This window comes from Drosophila innubila, chromosome X (assembly GCF_004354385.1).
Source record: "Drosophila innubila isolate TH190305 chromosome X, UK_Dinn_1.0, whole genome shotgun sequence".
NCBI classification, from domain to species: Eukaryota; Metazoa; Arthropoda; class Insecta; order Diptera; family Drosophilidae; genus Drosophila; species Drosophila innubila.
In genome coordinates, this window is record NC_047626.1 from 4,936,227 (window position 1) to 4,950,861 (window position 14,635).

General features: G+C 34.9%; 1 protein-coding gene across 2 annotated transcripts; it reads left to right on the plus strand.

Annotated features, from left to right (window-relative positions):
* Positions 1-1,029: 1,029 nt before the first annotated feature.
* LOC117781616 lies at positions 1,030-11,553 on the plus strand. 2 transcript variants are annotated; one of them, XM_034618403.1, is made up of 6 exons: positions 1,105-1,684; positions 2,391-3,888; positions 5,014-5,990; positions 7,240-8,336; positions 10,337-10,722; positions 10,951-11,553. In XM_034618403.1, exons 2-6 carry the CDS (start codon positions 2,884-2,886, stop codon positions 11,533-11,535), a joined length of 4,050 nt encoding a protein of 1,349 aa, XP_034474294.1. In that variant the 5' UTR covers positions 1,105-1,684; positions 2,391-2,883; the 3' UTR covers positions 11,536-11,553. The 2 variants fall into 2 exon arrangements, 1 of the variants encoding a protein (XP_034474294.1); XR_004617188.1 differs by lacking the exons at positions 2,391-3,888; positions 5,014-5,990; positions 7,240-8,336; positions 10,337-10,722; positions 10,951-11,553 and adding an exon at positions 2,086-2,215 and having other exon boundaries at positions 1,030-1,684.
* Positions 11,554-14,635: the final 3,082 nt, after the last annotated feature.

A 14,635-nucleotide genomic window follows, 5' to 3' on the forward strand; every position in this document is an offset into this window, starting at 1 on the left:
ATACAAACATATATATGTAAACACAGAGAGCGACGCAATTTCAGCAGCTCATTTTGATTTTCTCTTTTGTTTTTATATTGTGTTAATTTGCGCCCTTGCTTTTTTGTGTGCGTGTGTGGAATTTAGCGACGCCTGCTGGCATTAAATTCAACCCCCAATGCCCCCGACTCTAGGTAACAGCAACAACAATAATACCACCACCACCAACAACAACAATGCCACCCCCTTGCCACAAAAGGCAACAACAGCCTCTCTCGCTCACTCCCTCTCCATCTCTCTCTTTAACGACAGTGAGGCTGAAAATTGACTCTCGGTCGAACGAAGGTGATGGTGTGGTTGTTGTTGTTACTCTTGCTGGAGTGCTAAGCTAAAATAACAAGCAGCGGCAGCGACAGCGGCGCCGTAATTCAAAAACTGTCGAAATGAAACGGCTCTGCGCTCCACTTGCTGACACTCTCTCCGTCTCTCACTCTCTGTGATGTGCTCCCGTTTATTCGCCCTCGCTCTGTCGCTCTTGTGACAGCCAGCAGCCAAAAACTTGGGCTCCAAGCGCGCTGTCCTTTTTATGTGTGTGTTCGTCTACTTTTATATACACTGAGGCAACAAAGTGTTTTGACAAAAACAGTTGAATAAAGTTAAACTAAAATTATGAAAATATCTTTAAGATAAAACTGAAAGCTGAAATGATAAAAAAAAGCAAATTATAAATGTAAAAGATATAAAAAAATGTGTGGGGAAATTTAAAAAATGATTAAATAAATAAATAAAAATTTGATGCATGAATTGCACAAAAATATTTGTTTACTTAATTTTGAAAATAAAAATTATTTTTTTTTTAATTATAAAATAAGAGTTTATATAAGTAACTATTTAAACATTAATTTTATGTGTAAATGCATAAATTTTCATATGTTGTCAAAACACTTTCTTGCCTAACTGTATATACATATATGTGTGTGTGCAAAGACACTAAAAACTGGCAGGCAATGAGAAGCAAGCGTAAAGCATAAGATACAATAGACAGTAACAATAATTTGCTGCAAAGCATCGACCAAAAAAAAACATTAAATATTTGTCAACATTTTTTAGTTTTTAATATTTACAAATTCAATTTGCGCTATTGCAATTGTGTTGTTTTTTTTTTTGTGTTTTCAAATTTGCGCAAATGCGAGTGCTGGTTAACGCCGGCCGGCAGACGTTTGGCAACACTGTTACTCTATTGTTTGCCGCTGTTGTGTGAGCAACCCTGCGTGTGTGTGAGCCGTGTGCCGCACACGAATGTGAGTGTGAAAGCGTGTGGTCGAAAATTAAGAACAGCAACAAAAATGTAAGATTGAAAAACGGCTCTCTTTGTATGTGAGTGAGTTTAGGGCAGCAGCAAGCAGTAGAGGAAGAAGAAGCGGTAAAACTAAAAAAATGCTCGCGGGGGAGCAAAGCAAATTGACAGCAGAGGCAGCAGCAGGAAAGCAGCGCAGCCGCTAAATCTTTGCCGTCGGTCGCGTCGCAAAAGCAACATAAAAAACTAAAAACTAAAATCAAATAAAAGTTAAAACTAAAACAGAAAATGGGAAAATTTCCATAGCCAAAAATAAGCAATAACATTTTCAAGTTTGACGTTTTTATGGTGTGTGAAAAGCGAGACGAGGAACAGGGCGCAAAAGGAATAGGCCACAAAAACTCAAAAGTAAAGCTAAAGAACAAGGCACAAGTAGATGAAGAAGAAGAAGTAGCGAAAGGAAAAAGGTCAAAATGTGTGAGTGTGTGTGTGGTGTGAGATAGAAGCAGAAGAAGCACAAGAAACATGGAATCAATGAAAATGGAGCAAAAGTGAACAAAAAAAAAAGAAACGTTGGAAAAAAGCTAAAATTAATTTTTTGTTTTTGTTCACGCGCGCGTATTTGCTAAATGTATGTGTGTGTGTCAGTGTGAGTGAAACAGCGTGAACGAAACGAATGAAGGAAGAGGAAGCAAAGGAATAGGAAGGGGAGCAAATGAATTTTTGTAAAACGCATTTACTAATTAAATACCAAAATACCAAAAATGTATATTTTTGATACTCGCGCAACAACAAATTGCACAAATTAGAAGAAGCAAGGGACGAAGAAGAAGAAGACGCAGAATACGAAGAACAACAAGCAGGAAAAGAAGAAGAAGACGACGACAAACCAAGCACTTGATGAACAAATTAAATAAAGCAAATCAATAAAAAAAATAATAATAACAATAAAGCAAAACGCAAAGTAAAGAAAAGACAAAAACAACAAAGTTGTTGCTGTGTGCTAACCGTTGTTGCCGTGCGAGTGTGTGAAAAAAAAAAACAAAGAAAAAAAGTGTTTAACTTTGCTTTTTTATTTTATTTTATTTATTTATTGGCCAAAGCGGCGCAGCAGCAACGAAAATTAATATGTGGAAAGCATCAGGAGCAGCAGCGCTGAACAGCGTCGACGTCGCAGCAGCCGCCGACAGCGCGTCGAAAGCAGCAACAAAAAGCAGCGCATGACGTGCAAAGCAACTAGCGATAAAATTGCTTTAAATAAAGTGTAATACAAAAAACAAAAATCTAACAAATAATAATAACAATAACAAAAGCAACAACAACAAACGTTAAACAAGTAGAAGTAGTTGAAGCAGTGCGAAAGAGAGAGGAAGAGGCAGCAAAAGCAGCAGCTAAAGAAGAAGAAGAAGCAGCAAAACTACAAACAGTGAACGCTAAACGCACACGCAAAGCAAATTACAATAAAAACGCCAAGAGTTAGTGGGAGAGTGCGAGAGAGAGGGAGAGAATAAGCTTCATATTTGCAACTTTCTCATTCTCGCATTAAATTCAAGCAAAAACACAAAAAAAACCGAGAGAATTTGTTGTTTGTTGTTGTTGTTGTTGCCATGGCCAGCAGCAGCATCAGCACAACAACAAATGCAGTCGCAGTCAGCGTCAACGTCAACGCCACAACGCTGCCATCTCTATTTGCCGGCAACAGCACAACAACATCAGCAACAACAACAACAACAAACGTAAACGTTGCCGCCAAAGATAAAGATAAAGATATGGACGGACTGATTGCCATCAATGATAGCGCATTATCGCAACAAATCGAATTTATACTACAAGATGCTCCCATGGAGCAGGATGATGAGCTGCAGCTTAATATGGCAGCGGCAGCGGCAGCAGCGACGTCGACAGCGGCAGCGACGTCGGCAGCGTTAAAGCTCGATAACCACCCACCGATAACACCGATAACAAATGCAACAATAACGACGACAACAGCAACAACAATAAACAGCGCTTCCCCATACAACAACAGCAACAACAATAATAACAACAACAATCACAACAACAACAACACTTTGAGTGTTGAGGATCAGCAGCAACTGTTGCTGCAACAACATCGCCAACAACAACAGCAACATCATCTGCTTAATGGACGCCGCATAATCATACAATCAACGGGCAACAACAACAACAACCACAACAATAATAACAACAACAACAACACCACCGTTTTAACAGCCAGCGACATTAAAGAGGAGCAACAGGAGCTGGAGGAAAGAGAACACGATGATGACGATGAGGAGGAGGAAGAGGAAGAAGAGGATCCCGAATTGAATGATGAGAATTTGCAGGATATTGAAGAGGAGGCGCAGGCAGCGGAAGCGGATGAGGAGCCCGAAACGGCGACACATCTGCAACATCATCAACAGCAGCAACATCATCATGCACACCAGCAACATCATCATCAGCAGCAACATCTCAACCAGCAACATCTCAACCAGCAACATTTGCAAACGCAAGTGAAACTGGAATTGGATGATCTGCCGGATGAGGATGATGAGGAGGAGGAGGATGAGGATGAGCATATGTCGCAGCCAGCGCAACAACAACAGCTTGAGGTAAATACACAGACAACAACAATAAGTTAATAAAATATATACAAATTTACATACGTAAATCATCAAAATAAAGAGGGAAATTCTAGATCATCACAACAATTATTCACAAACTTACTCAATTAAAAAATTATATTAAAAATCATTCAGTCAGGTCAAAGAGTATAATATATACATATATAGATAAGAACCAACAATGATCATACATAAAAATTATTTACAAACATACTTAATTAAAAAATTACTTCAAAAATTAGTCAGTCAGTCAGTCAGGTCAAAGAGTATAATATATACATATATAGATAAGAATGAACAATGAAGGAAAATCCTAAAACTTTAGTATCCTAGAAATAGCATAAATTATTATTTTAAATTTTAATCATAAAAATAAACTCTTTTTTTATCTGAATTTAAAATTTCTGAAATAATTAATATCAGGGGTGTTCCAGAAATTCAAACCAACTGAATACCATTCAGAGATCCATAAATTTTTTATTTGGTTTACATTTCTGGAACACTCCTGTATATTTTCATTTATGTTTAAAAACTCATGCACTAATCAAACAGAATCAAAAGTTCTTAAATATTTTAATTTTGAATTTTCTGGAAATAGCAGAAACTATTATTTTAAAAAACTCTTAATTTTTGTATGTAAATTTATTTCTAAAATTAATAAATCTCATTTAAAAAAAATGGAAATTCTATTGTTGTTCAATACGTTTTCTTTAATCAAGTTAATTAAAGAATTATTTTTATGAATTGTTGGTTACAATAAAGAAATAATTTTTGTTTTTATAATCTATATTAAATAAAAATTTGTAGCTCATTGATTCAAACATTATTAAAAATTTGAAGTTTCGAACTACTCAAGTATTTAAAAGTCATAACATTTTTAATATTTCCTTCTTGAGAAAGTAATTGAAATGAATTCAAATATGGTTAAACAATAAATAATAATTACTTTTAGATATTTTCTAGTCATAAGAATAATTTGAGTAATTCAATTAATTAGTGTTCTAACGTATATATTTTTCAAAAGTAATTAAATGTAATAAAAACTTAAAACTGTAATTATTTTGTATTAATAATGAAATGAATGTAATAATACAATATTGATACCTATTGCAGACACTTCAACAACAACTGGAGTACTCGACAACGGCACAGCAATTGGTGTTGCCGGCGGGCAGCATTGTGAGCACCACAACAACACGAGCATTGGCGGTGCCCGTGTCGGAGGCAGCGTTGGTGCAACTGCAACGTCGACCCGTCTACATCAGCAATGCAACAATGAGCAGTCTGGCGGGTGCAACATATGTGCGAATGCCAGCAGCAGCTGTTATCAGTCGCAGTCCGATGACGGTGTTGAATGTGGTGCAACAGACGGGTGGATCGACAGCACAATTGATATTGCAGGCGGCAACGGCGGCAGCAGCAGCAACACCAACGCCACAACAACAACAACAACCATCTGCAACAGCAGCAGCAACAACAACAACAACTGTGCCGTCCCCCAGCAATGAGCAACAGCAGCAGCAGCAGCAACAACTAGCAGCAATTGCTCTCGCCCAGCAGCAGCAGCAGCAACAACACCAGCAGCAGCAGCAACAACAACAACAGCAACATCATCAGTCCATTAAACCGGCGCCTGCCACCAACACGGTGGCAACCTCAACAACCAGTTACCAATGCATGGAATGTGTTGAAAAGTTCGATTCAAAGGAACTCTTTGACATCCATCGCAGCGGACACGCCAACAACATGAAGTGCGCCATCTGCAACATGGTGTTGAAATCCCTGAAAAACTATGAGAAGCATTGCCTACGTTGCAAGCCTTACGAATGCCAGATTTGCGGTCGTGTTGTACGCTTTCGTCCCAATTTCATCAAACATATGCGTGTGCATACGGGTCAGCAATCGGAGAGGCATAAATACAAATGCGAGGTGTGCCACAAGGAGTTTATGAGCTTTGAATACTTCAAGGTGCACAAGAAGATCCACAACGAGAATGTCAATCTGACGTGTGAGATCTGTGGCAAGGTGTTTAGTGCACTTGCCTCGCTGCGTGGTCACTCCAAGCTGCATTCGGGCGTCAAGTTGCACAAGTAAGTAAACTTTTACAGTTGTTCAAGTAATTGTTCCAACAAAATATAAAAACACTCACATAATATTCATAATTTCAAAAATAAAAATAGTTGAATACAAAGTATCTCAATATTATAAAAGCAAATATTTTAAAGTAGAAAAAAAATTACAGTAAAACATTTTTTTATTTATATAAAATATGTGAATTTTTCTAACAAAATATATAAAAAAAAGTCACATATTTATTTTATACTTTCAAAAATAATAATTATTTGAATACAAAGTATCTCAATATTACAAAAGCAAATATTTTAAAGTTGGAACAAAATTACAATGAAACATATTTTTATTTGTGAATTTTTCTAACAAAATTTATAAAAATTCATATTTATTTTATACTTTCAAAAATAATAATTACTTGAATACAAAGTACCTCAATATTATAAAAGCAACTATTTCCAAATAGGAGAAAAATTTCAATAAAACGTATTTTTATTTAAATAAAGTGAATTTTTCATTTTGTGTAATTGCTTTAACAATATAAAATTTGAATTATTTTTGAATTATTGATTTTTTTCTTAAATAAAAGACTCACATATTTGCTTTTTAATTTTTAAAAACAGTTATGCCGTATAGATCTTTTTAATTATATTATTTTCATTGCAACAATCAAAAACTTTTAAGAAAAAGAAAAAAAATATAAAAAAAGCAAAAAAAGGCTTTCAAAATAGAATATGTAATTCTTGTACTTTTATCCAACAGAATTAACTTACTTAATTTTATTTAAAAAATAATGAAAACCTTAAGGTCTCATTATTTATTTTATTTTATTAACTATTATAAGATTGGGAAAATTATTGTAAAAGAATAGTGATTTTTATTTTAATCAAAATGAAATATGAGCATTTTCTACTTTGTCCAACTTTTGGACAAAGAAAGAACTAAAACAAATATGACTTTATTTTAAAAACAAAAATAGTTTTAACACAAAATATCACAATTATTATTTTTTGTATCAGCTTTTATAAAAATACAAAAGTTATTAAAAGAAAATATTCTTTTTTAAAGTTCAAAACACAGTATGTGATCTCTTTACTTTTATAAAATTAAATATAAACAGCGATAATACACAGCTATTAGGAAAGTTATTTAAAAAGAATAGTGCTTTTTTTAATTGAACATAAAATGTGTGAATTTTGTATTTTGTGACAACAATTACTTGACTCATTTACAATTGTATAAATACTAATAATTGTATTTCTGTTGCAGATGTGATGTTTGTGGCAAGGGATTCGGACAACGTTACAATCTGAAGATTCACGCGCGCACACACACGGGCGACTTTCCCTTTGAGTGTAAGGTGTGTAAGAAGAAGTTGCACACACAGTCCTCGTTGCAGACGCATATGCAGGTGCATCTGCGTGATCAGCCCAAAGGCAGCAGCAGCAACAACAACAACAACAGCAGCAGCAGCAGCGCCGCCAGCAGCAGCAGCAGCGGCAACAATACCACCAGCAATAACAATAACAATAATAATATAAATGTGGCAACGAGTGCGGTCAAAATTGAGCCAGATTTGGACAGACCAGGCACAAGTCAGCAACAACAACAGCAGCAACAGCAGCAGCAACAACAGCAACAAGAAATGGAGTTGGATGAACAGTCGGGTTTGAGTGATGAGGAGCATGATGTTGCCGCTGTTCATAGCTCGACCAATAATAATAATATTAATATTAATAATCGTTTAACCACCGGCGAGGATTCCTCCAATGAATCCTCATCGAATGCCTCGCTACAGCATCCGCTTTCCTCCTCAGCCAGCTCATCGCACTCGCAGCAGCAACAACAACAACAGCAACAACAACAATATATTGTATCGACGCCCACGCGCACTATTGTTATTAAAAACTATGTGCAACAACAGCAACAGCAGCAACAATCAACAGATCAGGCAACAGCAACAACAACAGCTACGGCTACAACTGCTGGCAATGGCAATTGTTCGAGTGTGCTGCACACACAGGTCATTCAAAGCGGTGCAGGCACCAGCAATGGCCATCACATCATCAACAACACCTCCACTAGCAGCGGCAGCGGCAGCAGCAACAACAACTCCAGCAGCAGCAGCAGCAGTAACAACATGTTAAACAACGGCAATAATAGCTGTACAAACAGCAGCAGCAACAGCAATACAAACAACAGCAGCAGCAACAGCAACAACACCGCCAGCAGCAATGCTGCAGTGCCAGCAACAACAGCGAATGCCAGCAGCAATCTCGCACAGCAATTGTTGCGTAAAACGCCCATTATACATTCAACGGGAACGCTCAGCTCGGCGCTGGCAAGCGTTGTGCAACAGACGGGCGGTAAGTAACGAGTAACGAGTAGCGAGTAACGAGTAACTAGAAAATATACATATTGTAGAAGTAAACATAATTTCAATTAGTTGAAAGACACTTGAACAACGAGTACAAAGTCGCGAGTAAGCAAACGAACGAGTAACGAGTAATAAAACATGTTATAATTATTAGTTTAAATAGTTAGATTTAAAGCAACAGGAAGGTAGAAAAAGCTGGCAAGCGTTGTACAACAGACGGGCGATAAGTAACGAGTAGCGAGTAACTAGAAAATATACATATTGTAGAAGTAAACTTAATTTCGATTAGTTAAAAGAGACTTGAACAACGAGTAAAAAGTCGCGAGTAAGCAAACGAACGAGTAACGAGTAATAACAACGAGTAACAAAACATGTTATAGATATTAGTTCAAATAGTTAGATTTAAAGCAGGAGCAAGGTAGAAAAAGCTGTCAAGCGTTGTACAACAGACGGGCGATAAGTAACGAGTAACGAGTAGCGAGTAACTAAAAAATATACATATTGAAGAAGTAAACTGAATTTTATTAATTAAACTAGAATTGAACAAGTAAAATGTATCGAGTAAGCAAACGAGTAACGAGTAATAACAAGCGAGTAACAAAACATGTTATAGTTATTAGTTTAAATAGTAAGATCTAAAGCAACAAGCAGGTAGAAAAAGCATAGTTGAAAATAAATGCTCAAATATGACTTAAAACCAGGGAATAACATCATAACCGGAACCGTTAAACCGTCATTTTTAGTACCGGAACTGAAACCGTATCTGAAATTAATTCTCTTTCAAGAACCGAAAACCGGTACCGGTACAGTTGTGGTAAAATTGTCAAGAGTTGACAAACTTCCAACTGTCATAACTTGAAGAAAACTGACCCGATTTTCAATCGGAATGCCATTTTAATCATGGTTTGGCCTTTTTGATCATACTACATTTAAATTTTTTGCATCTAGAAAATTTTATTATTTTTCGACCATCATAGCCATGGTTCCACGTCAATGCTAAGGGTCCCCCCTTTGAAATTTTGAAAATTCAAAATTTTAAATCTCAAGTTTTCACTTTTAATCAACTTCTTATATCGTAATTAGTATAAAACAACACTTTAAACTTGATTTTGAGACCTTTCATTTTTTTGTAAAAAATCATGCCAAATTGGATACAAATTTTAACTTGTAAAGTGGTTAAATCCGAAGTTTGACCAACTTCAAACTGTCATAACTTGATCAAAACTGAACTGATTTATAAGCGGAATGTCATTTTAATCATTATTTGGCATTTTAATTCATTCTGCATTTAAATTTTATTAAATTCTTAAAAAAAAAATATTTTCCTCTAGACTCTACTAAATATTGATTTCGATGCTAAGGGTCCCCCCTTTGAAATTTTGAAAATTCAAAATTTTAAATTTCAAGTTTTCACTTTTAATCAACTCCCTATGTCGTAATTAGTATAAAACAACACGTTAAACTTGATTCTGGAACCTTTCATTTTTTTGTAAAAAGTCATGTAAAAATTACGAAATATTTTGACTTGTAAAGTTGCTAGATGAGAGGCTTGAGCAACTTCCAACTGTCATAACTTTGGCAAAACTTAACCGATTTTCAAGCGGAATGTCATTTTTATCATGGTTTGACATTTTAATTTATTCTGCACTCAAATTTTATTAAAGTCGTTCAACAAAAATTATTCCTTATATTTTTAGTTTTATTATTTTGATCAAAAATAATGATTATCGGTGAAGAAAATCGTAAAATCATTATGTAATCATTAAAACGTGATTTTTTAATAAAACTTATAATGATTGTCCGTAATTATTGTTTTTGTTTAAAGTTTTTAAGTTAAAGATATTTTTAATAATATTATTTTAATTTTAATCAGCTGTTCTAAGTTGACACTAGATAAGTAAATAAATAATGGACAATTTCCAATGTATTCTGTGATGGATGAAATTGGCTTAGATGCATTGATTATTAATGTATTGTTTGTATTTGCAGTTGGTTCGCCGTCACATTCGCCATCATCTTCATCGCAATCGTGTTCCTCCACCGTTCTAGTGTCCAAGGCGACGGGTGTACCGCTTTCCATAGCCTCATCAGCGGCATTGGGCGGCTTTACAATAATACGCAGTACGCGCAATCATCAGCAACAGCAGCAGCAGCAACAGCAGCAACAACAGCAGCAGCAACAGGCGCAGAGTAACTGCAGCAATCAGCGTGTTGTTGCTGGCGTGGCAGGAGGACAACATCAGCAGCAACAGCAGCAGCAGCAACAACAACAACCACAACAGCGTAATAACCACCGAAACCACCACCGACGTCGTCATCTGGCGGATATGGACGACGATGATGATGATGACGATGATGATGAGGATGAGACGAGTGTACAAATGCGTGCTGCAACAAATGGACATCATCATCATCAGCAGCAGCAGCAACAGCAACAGCAGCAGCAACCACATCAATTAAATCATAATCATAGCCACAATCATAATCATAATCATCACAATAACAACAATCATCATCATAATCATCACAGTCACACTCACAACAATCACAATCACAACAATCATCAACAACAACATCATCATAGTAGTCACAATCATCAACAGCAACAACAACAGCAACAACATCATCAGCATCAACAACATCATCACAACAATCATCACAATCATAATCATCATTTCGATGATGATGATGACGATGAGAAATCATCACCGTCCCTGGCAACCGCCGCCATCATTAAAGTTGAACCGAATCTCTATTCATCTGGCTCTGGCGATAATTCCAACGATATGTTCATTAAAGAGGAGGTGATGTTTGAAGATTCCGCCGCACCGCATTCACCACAATCGCCGCCCAGTTCGAAATTTCGTATATCGAATTTTGATAGCGATCTGGTTGATGATCATGTCGATTTAAATCATTCGCTGCCACCGTATGGCAATCTATTTGAGCCGCATTCAATACGTGATAGCATACCCGTACAATTATATCCAGATGACGATGATGATTTTCGTTTGGATCACAGTTCATTGGGTGGTCTGCACAATACATCATCGTCCACAACGGATGGTGATTTCATAAAAAAGGAATGGGTCTATGGCAGTAGTGCAACGAGCAGTTATGCCATGAATGGCAAATTCGATGATGATAGCGATGCTCTATGCGATGCCGCCAATTTCATATACAATTGAAAATCGAAAACGCAAAACAAACACATAAAACACCTAACATTAAAACTCTTTTTTATATAAATAAATGTATATGTATAATCTATTATGCATATATGTTATATCTACCTATATATATATATATACAACTCTCTCTCTCTCTCTCTATATATATATTTATATATATATAGTAATTTGCTATCTATGTCGCGCTCGTGATCTTAACGTGATCTTAAACTAAATCAATGTGTAAAATGTATTTGTAACTGTATTTTGTAGTTGTTTCTATAATGGAAAAAAACGCGGTAATAAGAATAATGCAACTGTCTCTATCACACACACACACACCCAAAACACACACAGTGTCTGTCTCCCTCTTCTACTCTGTCTCTCTCTCTCTCTCTGTCTGTGTCTGCGTCTTGTGTCTTTTTCTGTGCTGTTTTCTTTTTTTTTTTTTGCTAGTTTAAATTGTTTACTGTGTACATAAATAACTCTTACTCGCTCACACACACACTCTCTCTCTCTCTCTCTGCCACTCTGTAGCCGTCTCGCTCTTTTGCACGCACTTTATTTTTGTCTTAAGTTGTTTTTAACTTTGATCTCGTTTGATTTTGCTCGCTTTTTTCTTAAACAATTGTTGAAAATACTCGATTTAATAATTTATAGCGAATATATATATACATATATTTTCCTGTACAAGCTGTATATTTGATTTGAAATGCGCTGCGTGCAATTTTCCCTCGAAATTTTCATTGTTTTCTTTTAATTTCGCTGTGTTTATTTTTCAGTATTTTTAATTTCATTTTAAAAACGATTCTCAATGAAACCACCCCAAAAAAAAAAAAGAAACGTATAAATCCTTAAAAAAAAGTTAACTTTTTCTTTTAAAAATGTCAGTATTTTGTTTTCTTCCATTGCCTCCAACCACGCCCCCCACATACACACTCTATATATAGTATATATATAAATATAATTATTGTTAATATATAGTTTCTCCTGTTTTATGTGCAATTCTCAAATACACACGCCCAATCTGCCACGCCCTCATCCCGCCCCCCAATTGCTAACACAGCTGCTTTATATACATATATAAACAAAAATATATATCTCTTAAAAAAAGAAGAAGAAAATTCGAATCATGAGCTAAAAGTTAAGTGAAAACAAAAATATTAAGAAAATTAAGAAAAACTTGAAAGTTTTTTCGTGCTTTAAACTTAAATTGAAATTATTGTGGTTTCCTTAATTAGCTGCTAAGTTTTAATTAATTAATGATTTAATATATTTTAATAATTTGCATACACACACACACACAAACATATATACACTTACATGTCTAATATATAATATATATATATAGCGTTAACTAAGCACAATTTCATATTTTTTTTATAGTCTTAAGCTCAAGAGCATGCTTTATATACACACATACACACACACACACACAAGGCAACTCTATATAGTAATATATATAGTCTATATAATATTTATAGCTACGTTCATGATCTTAACATAAATATAATACATAATATATGAATATTACATATATATAAATATATATACTTTTCTGCATTTAATGAATTTTTGAGTTCTAATCTAATTATATTTTGTGTTTTCTTTTTGGTTTCTTCTTTCGCATGTAAATTGAAATTGAAACAAAAAATTGCATTCATTATGTATTATATGCAACAAAAATAAATAAAGAAAAGAAATGAAAGAAATATATATGAATAATATAAAAAGCAAACTAAACGAAATTAATATGAAAAGGTATACTAATGAATATGGCAAGCAAACGTTGACGAAACTGCGTGGGCAGCAAGAAACGTGAGAAAACAAACGTTTACGAAAGTTTTTAGCGCAAATTACAAAACTAACGAATTAAAGGAAATCATATACAAGCATTTAATGTTAATAAAAAAAAAAAGGAAAGAAAATAAGAAACGTTTAAGAAGTTCAAAGTAAAAGCAGAAGCAAACATATTTTTTTTGGTTCTTCATTTTAGAACATAATATCTATATATATATATAATAATTATTATTATTATTGTAGTTGCAAATGTTAGCTAAATAGTTGCTAGAGTAAAATACACGAAACAGAAAATAAATAATAATAATAAGAACATGTATGTTTTGCGTTTCTGCTTTGTTTGTGTCATTCTTAAACGTTTTGTGTGTCGCTTCGTCGCAAATATTTAAGCATAATCGTGTTTGTTGTTGCCGAACTTTTGTTTGTTATGCTTAATGTTAATTGATTATTGATTATGTAGTTGCATTTAATCAATGCTCAACACACACACTCAACACACACCCTCCCACACACACACACACATACACTCATACAGCTGCAAGCACTTACAACAATTTTATTAATGCATTTTTTTTTGGCTTGCTGCTTTAAATAAAGCCTAACTTCGACCCAAGTCCCGCCCTCACCCTTAGAACACCACAAATGTCTTCCGCACCGACTTTAGTTACTCTTTTTTTGTGTTTCTTTTAAGAAGAACTGTTATTATAAAGCAAAGAGAGATAAAGATGCATATAAACGTCTGCCAGTTGGGATACATTTGAAAACAACGTACAAACAAAAAAGTTAAGTTAATAGCATGAGAAATAAAACTAAGTATAGTTAAACAAACAAAAAAAAAAGCAAGCAAAGTGTTGTCTTCGGCCTGTCGAAGCTGAAATACCCTAGCAGAAATACCCTAGAATCAAGTCAACTGCAACTGTTGAAGTTTTTCGTACAAAAACTCGTACTTTAAAGTGATGCTCTCTCTAGGTTCTAGTAAACCAATTGATTTGGTTTTAACATATGTGCGAACTAACCTTCTAAGACGCAACTGTACCAAATTTCAGCAATACAACTTCACTGAGAGCTGAGTTCACATAGACGAGTTGCAGAAAATCAAAGAAAAAATTGCTGCTGGGATATACGATAGGGTAAATAATTAAACAAAAATTTCGATTAATTCGTAAACAGCACTGCCCCCAAAAATAATAATTTTGCACTACAAAATAGAGCAAGTGAGTGATGAGTGAGAGAGACAGAACGAGTGAGTGAGTGAGAGAGCAAAGCGGTTCAAGAAACTGCGCTGCTGACAGTTTTTTTTTTCTTATTCATGCATATT

Coding starts and splice junctions, on each gene's coding strand:
- LOC117781616 (XM_034618403.1), top strand. CDS start 2,884: ATGGCCAGCAGCAGCATCAGCACAACAACAAATGCAGTCGCAGTCAGC. Junction 3,889..5,013: donor CGCAACAACAACAGCTTGAG/GTAAATACACAG, acceptor TACCTATTGCAG/ACACTTCAACAACAACTGGA. Junction 5,991..7,239: donor TCGGGCGTCAAGTTGCACAA/GTAAGTAAACTT, acceptor TTTCTGTTGCAG/ATGTGATGTTTGTGGCAAGG.